This window comes from Nycticebus coucang, chromosome 11 (genome assembly GCF_027406575.1).
Source record: "Nycticebus coucang isolate mNycCou1 chromosome 11, mNycCou1.pri, whole genome shotgun sequence".
Classification (NCBI taxonomy): domain Eukaryota; kingdom Metazoa; phylum Chordata; class Mammalia; order Primates; family Lorisidae; genus Nycticebus; species Nycticebus coucang.
This window is the reverse complement of record NC_069790.1, coordinates 110,113,360-110,122,279: the sequence shown is the minus strand read 5'-3', so window position 1 is coordinate 110,122,279 and position 8,920 is coordinate 110,113,360. Positions and strand designations below refer to the sequence as shown.

Here is an 8,920-nt window from a genome sequence, read left to right as displayed (position 1 = left end):
TTGAGCATCAGAAAAAGACTTTTGTTATTGCATCTATGAGAAAATGCCATGAAATGCAAACATCAAAAAAGTTACGTTGTTCTCCTTAAAGTTAGTAAATTACACAAGAGTACTCTGATGTAATTTTGAGGAGAAAGGCACCAGATAAGTTCAAAGTTATTGCTATAGAATCACACAGGGCCCATAGACTATAGTATCTTGTTCAGCCAGGAGGCTAGGTCTAAGCAAGTCAGTGGCTGATCTTGAGGCTTAAAGAGCAAGGTAGGATAATGTCAGTAAAACAGAACCCTGCATCATATATTAAACTTGAAGAATACTATTTCTAATTTGACGTGAAGTGGGAGCTGGTTCCGAGGGCTCTGGAGCTATTTTAGATAGGCACTCTGTTTTCTTTGGCCCATTTCTTCATGATCCGGATGATGTACTCTACTTGAGTGTTACCTGTGCTTCTCAGTAAATGGAGCACTTCTCGAAGGGTCTCTCTGAGGAAATAATTTGAAAGGACAGTGTTTTTCAATAAAAAATGAAAATTAACAAATAAAATGAACTCCTAACTGTTCTTCACACTATACTTTCTTTTTATTTTTTTTTGAGACAGAGTCTCAAGCTGTCACCCAGGTAGAGTGCCGTGGCAGCACAGCTCACAGCAACCTCAAACTCTTGGGCTTAAGCTATTCTCTTGCTTTAGCCTCCCAAGTAGCTGGGACTATAGGTGCCTGCGACAATGCCCGGCTATTTTTTGGATGCTGTCATTGTTGTTTGGCAGGCCCAGGCTGGATTTGAACCTTTTAGCTCTGGTGTATGTGGCCGGTGCCCTAGCCACTGAGCTACGGGCGCTGAGCCTTCATACTATACTTCTAACAGAGTATTTTTGGTAACAGACTCCTCCACTGTGTATTCATAAAGCACTAACAAACTTCCTAGCCTAGCCTTCTATTCTTCTGGTGGCATAGTAAAATAGAAATTCTGTGAAGACCTTCTCACTAACCCAAGTGTTCCTTGTTTATCTGTACTATCTATATACATACTATTATTCTCTTTATCCTCTGTGAGATGACCTAAATATTCCCACTCACATGCTTATTCTGCATGACAAAGTAGAAAATGTATATTCTCTCAGGAGTTGGGTTCAAATTCTAGCTCTGTTGCTAACAAATCTCTTACTTTGCCTGAATCTTAGATTTCTCCCTTGTTTGAGGTAATCCCTTTAAACTGGGTGTCACTACCATTTGTAAAATTTTACAAAGCTCTGAGGAATAGGTGCTTTCTTCAAGAAAGATAATACATTAATACAGAAGAGAGGAACATTAAGGACTAAGATTTGGCAAATGCCCAGCATTTATGTTTTAAGCAATTTAAATTTAATTAGAATCAACCCAAGTACCCACCAATACATGAGTGGATAAGTAAAATGTGATATATATATACCATGAAGTACTACTCAGCCATAAAAATATGGCAAATTAATACCTTTTGTAACAACCTTGATGGAACTGGAGACCATTCTTCTAAGTCAGTGGTTCTCAACCTTCCTAATGCCGCGACCCTTTAATATAGTTCCTCATAAAATTATTTTCGTTGCTACTTTATAACTGTAATTTTGCTATTGTTATGAATTGTAATGTAAATATCTGATATGCAGGATATATTTTCATTGTTACAAAGGGGTCGTGGCCCACAAGTTGAGAACCCCTGTTCTAAGTGAAGTATCACCAGAATGGAAAAACAAACACCACATGTACTAAGTACTAAATTAGAACTAATTGATCAACACCTAGGTGCACAAATGGTAGAAACAGAAAGCAGACAGGTGAGAGGAGGCAAGAAGGGAGGGGGTAGGGTACAAGGCACACTATCCAAGTGATGGGCACACTGAAAACTTTGACTCAAACAGTACAAAAGCAATTCAGGTAACCAAGACATCTGTGCCTTGTTATATTCTTTCTTCTTTTTTTTTGAGTGTAGTAGTTGTTTGGCAGGACTGGGCTGGGTTTGAACCCACCAGCTCTGTTGTACATGGCCTGCGCCCCAGCCGCTGAGCTACAGGCACTAAGCTTGTCTTGTAATAAAAATCCCTTATATTTAAGTAATGTATACTAAAATTTCCCTATTGGTTTAGCAAACCTATAGGTGACTATATCTGTGAACCCATTTCCCTAAGAGTCTTCTTATATTTTCTACTTCTTTTTCCCCACAAATTTAAATGCTTTTAAACTTTTCTTAAGACTAAAAGTAGATATGAGGCAGGATATAATTTTTGATAGATTATTGCAAAATCACCATATTTCCTATTCATACATCAGTATCAAATTCCATGAAGTTGTTTTTAGAAAACTGAAGTTAGTGTGTTTTAATTTTTGTTACAAATGAAAATATAAAACTACTTAGTTTTATATAACCTGATGAATCAGTATTGGCTGGAATATGAGAAAGCAAAAGAAAAACAGAGAATTATCAACCACATGTATTCCATTTCTAATCCTTTGGGGGCCTAAATTAAATGATACAAGAAAAAGCCAAGAGGCAAAAAAAAAAAAAGTGAAAAAGACTTTTTTAATGAAAATGGCTATTCATTTGGAACCAAATATACATCTTGCTCTTACATTTGAGGGCAGTTAGTGTGTTCAAATTCCCCAGTTATATATGATTTAGAATGACCTGATTACATAAAATAAAATGTTTCTGGATGAAAATGGTCAGATAGAAATATTTAATATCTTAACAATTTTTCATCATTCTAAAACATCATTATAATTTTGAGTTTTTGGAAGATATCATCCACAAAAATAATTATTTTCCCCCACAAACTAGTAACAAATGAAAAGAGGCAGTATTTCTTGTCTGTTACTTACTTGGGCTCTCTACCAGCTAAGATCATCTGGAAAATGCCCACACAGGCACCCCTTTTGCCTTCCCAATATTCAGGGTTAGGATCCAGCCTCTCTAGGACATCAAAAGCTTTGGCTGAATAGTAAAACTGGCCCATCTGAATAAAAGAAAGTACATATTAATAGTCAAAAGATTGCATAGAATGAAACTAAACATAAAGATAATAAGAAATGGAACTATATGAAATAAAGTGTATGGGTAATGACAATATTTTTGGTTAGCAAATTAGATACATTTCAATAGCTAACTAAAACAAGAAGAAAGAAAATCAGGGCGGCTCCTGTGGCTCAGTGAGTAGGGCGCCGGCCCCATATACCGAGGGTGGTGGGTTCAAACCCAGCCCCGGCCAAATTGCAACAACAACAACAAAAAAGAAAGAAAGAAAATCAAAGTTTGGGTACAGAGGTTCAGTTGAAACCAGCTTACCTTCATTCACTTTTTTTTTTTTGGAGACAGAGTCTCACTTTGTCACCTTTGGTAGAGTGCTGTGGCATCATAGCTCGGAGCAACCTCAAACTCCTGGGTTCAAGCGATTCTCTTGCCTCAGCCGCCTGAGTAGCTGGAACTATGGGCACCTGCCACAACACCTAGCTAATTTTTAGAGACAGGGTCTCACACTTGCTCAGGCTAGTCTTGAACTTGTGAGTTCAGGCAATCTACCCTTCATTCACTTTTTAACAGTATAATATTTTTTCTAACATATAGTCAAATTATGCTATAATCAACATATTTGTTATTTCTTCTAACTATATTCTTTTTTTTTGTTTGTTTGTTTTTTGAGACAGAGTCCCACTTTGTAGCCCTGGTCAGAGTGTAGTGGTGTCATCATAACTCACTGCAACCTCAAACACCTGGGCTTGAGGGATCCTCCTATCTTAGCCTCCTAGGTAGCTGGGACTATAGCATGCCACCATGCATGACCAATTTTTCTATTTTTTATAGAAATAGGGTCTCATTCTTGCTCAGACTAGTCTCGAACTCCTGACTTTAAGCCATCCTCCTCGGCCTCCCAGAGTGCTAGGATTAATGGAGTGAGCTACTGCGTCCAGCCTATCTAATCTTGAGGATAAACTCTTGATAACTGTGATTTGAACTGGTTATTTTTCAAGACTCCTCAACACATTCTTTTTTTTTTTTTAACACATTCTTTTTAGATGACTATTATTACTCATTTTATGCTAATCTGATCATGTTCAGTTCAAGAGGGTAGTTCTTAAATTCTCAGAATGCCTAAACATACCTGTATACTTACTACTACTCAAAACATTAAATCTTTAAAATATTTCATTCACTTTGACAGGCATCTTTTCAAATATAATACATATTTTTTGGCCCCACAGAACATGCTGAATACTACTAAATTTTCCTTTGATGAATTTTCTTGATTGGCAATAATAAAGGCATACTGTTACCAGTTTCACTTAAGACTTCAAGACACCCACTTTGCTCAGTGTGGTTTAGTTACTTCTCTATTCCTGCTAACAGTTTTCTAAACCTTTGACTATTTCCTTAAAACCTCTTCTGCATTCTTAGCTTAGCTTTATTCTATACTTGTTATGGAAAAGACAACTCTTCTCCCTTCTGTTCAAATTACATTTTACACTTCCATTAATCCTTCCCTCTTTTCTGCCTGTTTCCCAGATAGAAGTGTTCTTATTTTTTCAAGATTAATCCTTCTACCTATGCTCTCTTAAAAATATTTTTATAGCAAAATAACACCCATGTAGAATGGTGGATGAAACATACATGTATAGCTTACTAAATATAATGTGAATACAGTGTACCTACCACCTAAGTCAGGACACTGACAGCAAAACAAAAGCTTTCTGTGTATCACTTCCAGCCCATTACTCCCTCTTTCCCCACCTAGAAGAACTACTCCTCCAACTTTCATGGTCATCAGTTCTTTGACTTTCATTATACTTTTACCTCCCACGTATACATCCTTAAACAATAGAGTTTTGCCTCTGAGAACTTTATATGCAATAATACTGTAAGTGTTCTATTGTGTCTTGCATCTATGACTCAACATCATGTTTATAAGATCCATCTATATTGCTGAAATAGCTCTAGTTGGTTCGCTTCAGAAACCTTTTTATTTTGAATAATTAGAGATCCCATGGAAATTACAAAGATAGGACAGAGATCCCATGTACCTTTCACCCAGTTTCTCCCAAAGGTTGCAGCTTACATAACTAAACTATCACAGCATCAAAATTAAGAAACTGACATTGGTGCTATGAATATTGATGATAGTCTTAGTTCATCACACGTGTGGATTCCTGTAATCACCGCCATTATTAAGATACAAAACTATTCTCTTACCACAAAGATTTCCCTTAATAAAGTCACGACTTTATATTCACACACATGTCCTTCCCTGCTCACCATCCCTAACCTCTAACACATACTAATTTCTGGGCGGTGCCTGTGGCTCAAAGGAGTAGGATGCCGGCCCCATATGCTGGAGGTGGTGGGTTCAAACTCAGCCCCGGCCAAAAACTGCAAAAACAAAACAAAACAAACAAACAAAAACAACCCCACTAATTTCTTCTCCATCTCTATAATTCTGTCATTTCAAGAATGCTATAGGGCAGTGCCTGTGGCTCAAAGGAGTAGGGCGCCGGCCCCATGTGCCGGAGGTGGCAGGTTCAAACCCAGCCCTGGCCAAAAACTGCAAAAAAAAAAAAAAAATGCTATCTATCTATCTATCTATTTATGAAATCAAATAAGACAAGACTCTTTGAGACTGCCTTTTTTACTCAGTTTAATGTCCTTGTTATACCTCGTTAATCCAGTTCACTATGTTTGCTCTTATTATGGTCACCCTGAAAAAGCAGGAGGGACTTTCCACCCAAAGTTTGGTTTGGAAGTTGAGACTGATGACACCACAAACACAACATGAGGTTATAGGAAGTTTCCTCACTTACATAACTGAGGTCTCCAGGGATAGCAGAGCAGCCCTCTTAAGCACGTCAGAAATGGCCTGAGAGAACAAGGAAAGGAGACCGACCTGGGTGTTTCCCCTTGGTTAGGAGGTGGGGCTGAGGTCCCTTTGCGTGGGTAGAGGCTTGTGTGGTCTGAATCACCAACGGGTGACAAAGAAGGGTACAAGGGAGCACAGAGGCTTTCTTATCATTTCATCCAGATGTGAAGCACAAGGGGAAGAAGTAGAGGTGAAGATTAAAAGCTGTCAGTAGTCAAGAAACGGAGTCGGACTCCTCATTAGTCTCTTTTTACTGGGTAGTATTCCGCAAGCCAAATCAGTTTAACCATTCATCTATCAAAAGACTTCGTCTATTTCCAGTTTTAGACTATTACAAACAAAGCTGCTATTAATAGTTGTGCTATTAACATTTGTACATTTTTATGGATATAGGTTTACATTTACTTGGGATAAATGTACAGGAGTACAATTGCTGGGTCACATGCTGAGTGTATGTTTGTTTAAGAAACCGCCAAAATATTTCATGGTATATATTTTCCAACTTTTAATTTTTTAATTTTTTTTTTTTTAAGAGAGAGGGTCTCATTCTGTCACCCAGACTGGAGTGCAGTAACACAATCATAATTCATTACAGCCTCAAACTCCTCAGCTCAAGCCATTCTCCTGCCTCAGCCTCTCAAGTAGCTAGGACTACAAAGCCCACCTAATTATTTTCATTTCCAATAGAGGTAGGGTCTTCCATGTTGCCCAGGATGGTCAAGTGATCCTCCTGCCTTGGCCTTCAAGTGCTGGGAATAAAGGCGTAAGCTACCATGCCACGCCCATCCTTTTACTTTTGATCCATCTATGTGTATATTATTATACACATTTCAAGTGAATTTCCTATAAAAAGCTCATAATCGGGTTATCGTTTTTTATCTACTCTATCAATATCTCTTTTATAATTGGTATATTTGACCATCTATATTTAATGCAATTATTATTGATATATTATGGTTAGTTTTGCCATTTCTCTCCCATTTGTTCTGCTTTTCTTCAACAAGGACATCTCACATATGTCCCTGCAGTCTGCATAAGAGAAAGATGTGACCAGATAATCCCCAAAGAGAAAGGATAAGAAAGCCTGTGTTTGGCTTGGTGCCTGTAGCTCAAGTGGCTAAGGCCAGCCACATACACCAGAGCTGGAGGGTTCAAATCCAGCCTGGGCCTGCCAAACAATGACAACTACAACCAAAAAATGCCCAGGCGTTGTGGCAGGCAGCTGTAGTCCCAGCTACTTGGGAGGCTGAGGTAAGAGAATCGCTTAAGCCCAGGAGTTGGAGGGTGCGATGAGCTGTAATGCCACAGCACTCTACCAAGGCGAGAGCTTGAGGCTCTGTCTCAAAAAAAAAGAAAGCCTGTGTTTACTTCTCTAGCCTTCACCTATACATATATTTTCCAGTTGTTTATGCAGTATAATAAACTTTAGCCAGGTATATAACTTTACATTGAGTTATCAAACTAGTGGGTGCTTGTCAGACTACTAAGAAACTAGGTAAACGCTATTTTTTTTTCTCAGTCCTATTCCTCTCTCATCTCCTCTGGGACCTTACTCCATCAAAAATGTCCCCACTATCTTGAATCTTTAATCTTCCTGTTCAATGGCTCATTTTTGTCTGCCTATAGATATACTTTTACCCCATTACGCATTAGAAAAGAAAAACAACTCTCTACCTTGCTCCTCAAAAATCCCCAACCCTGTTTCTCCTTTTAAGTTAGTACCACATTTTTTCTCCTTAACTTCAGTATCAAACTTCTAAAGATTCTGGCACATTGCTCTGCTTTCTAATCTAACTCTTCTCTACCCACAACTGTCTTCTCAGTCCTCGTGCATTTCTTTCTAGCTACAGACCTGAAACTCTTTCCTTTGCTTGCTTTTGATTTAACCGATATAAGAAAAAGAGTAGAGAAAAGCATTTTCACCCCCTCCTTGTTCTTTTCTTTCTTCTCTGTTCGTTTTCTGTCTCTTTCACTTGCTCTTCTTTCTATTTCCAGCCCTTAACCACTGGTGTTCCACTAGGAGCCTCACCCCATTCACAGGTGAATCTTACTCTTCCTCATACTCTGCTGCAGCTGCTCTAGCACTGCTACCCTTACTGTCCACCCTCACTACTGTTACCTGCACATCCACAGTGCCATCCTGAGCTCTTTCACCAATACCTCAGCTCCAGGCTCAACTGGCTCATTTCCTACCTCTATTATCTCTGTGGGGAGCCCCAAAGACACCTCAGGTTTAATACATCTAACACTGAAACAATTTCCTGTCTTTTAATGTTTTCTTTCCCTCAGCCTCCTCTAACTTACTTGAGAGTCATTCACAAAGTCTTATTAAACTATTATTTTTGAGTTTTCTTTCTTTCTTTTTTTTTTTGGGGGGGGGGCATGTGGGACAGAATTTCTCTCTGCCCAGGCTAGAACGGCTGTTCTCTCTGCCCAGGCTAGAACGCTGTGGCTTCAGTGTAATTCACAGCAACCTCAAACTTCTGCTCAAGCAATCCTCCTACCTTAGCTCCCAAGTAGCTGGGACTACAGGCACATGCTACCATGGCTGGCTAATTTTTCTGTTTTTAGTACAGATGGGGTCTTACTTTGCTCAGGCTGATCTCAAACTCCTGTCCTCAAGCGAACCTCCCATCTCAGCCTCCCAGAGTGTTAAGAATATGGGTGTAAGCCACCTGGCCTGGAATGTTTTCAAGTTTTTTGTGGCTTGAAACTTTTTTCCATTGATGGTGATTCACTTTTTTTTTGGCAATGAGTCACTATGAAATGAGCTATTGCTGATTTATTTAACACTTACTCTCTTTACCTGACATTTTCCTGTCTTTAAGATGGGATGAGATATTCCAAAAATAGGAATTTTCAGAATTTGGTAATTTTTAAAATAAATTATAGACAAGTTCTTGCTTTATTGCCTGGGTTAGTGCAGTGCTGTCATCACAACTCATGAAACCTTAAACTCCTGGGCTCAAGCAATCCTCCTGCCTTTGTCTCCCAACTAGCTGAGACTACAGGTAAGCATCATGACACCCAGCTAATTTTTGTAAT

At 38.7% G+C, this 8,920-nt stretch overlaps 1 protein-coding gene across 1 annotated transcript in view; it reads right to left on the bottom strand.

Annotated features, from left to right (window-relative positions):
- IFT56 (intraflagellar transport 56) overlaps positions 1–8,920 on the bottom strand; it is a 70,584-nt gene continuing 61,664 nt past the window's right edge. The window contains exons 17-18 of the mRNA XM_053554008.1: positions 2,853–2,986; positions 1–482 (exon numbers count right to left, since the gene is read on the bottom strand). Of these exons, the coding sequence (XP_053409983.1) occupies positions 371–482; positions 2,853–2,986 (246 nt within the window). The 3' untranslated portion in view covers positions 1–370. The remainder of the gene's footprint in view (positions 483–2,852; positions 2,987–8,920) is intronic.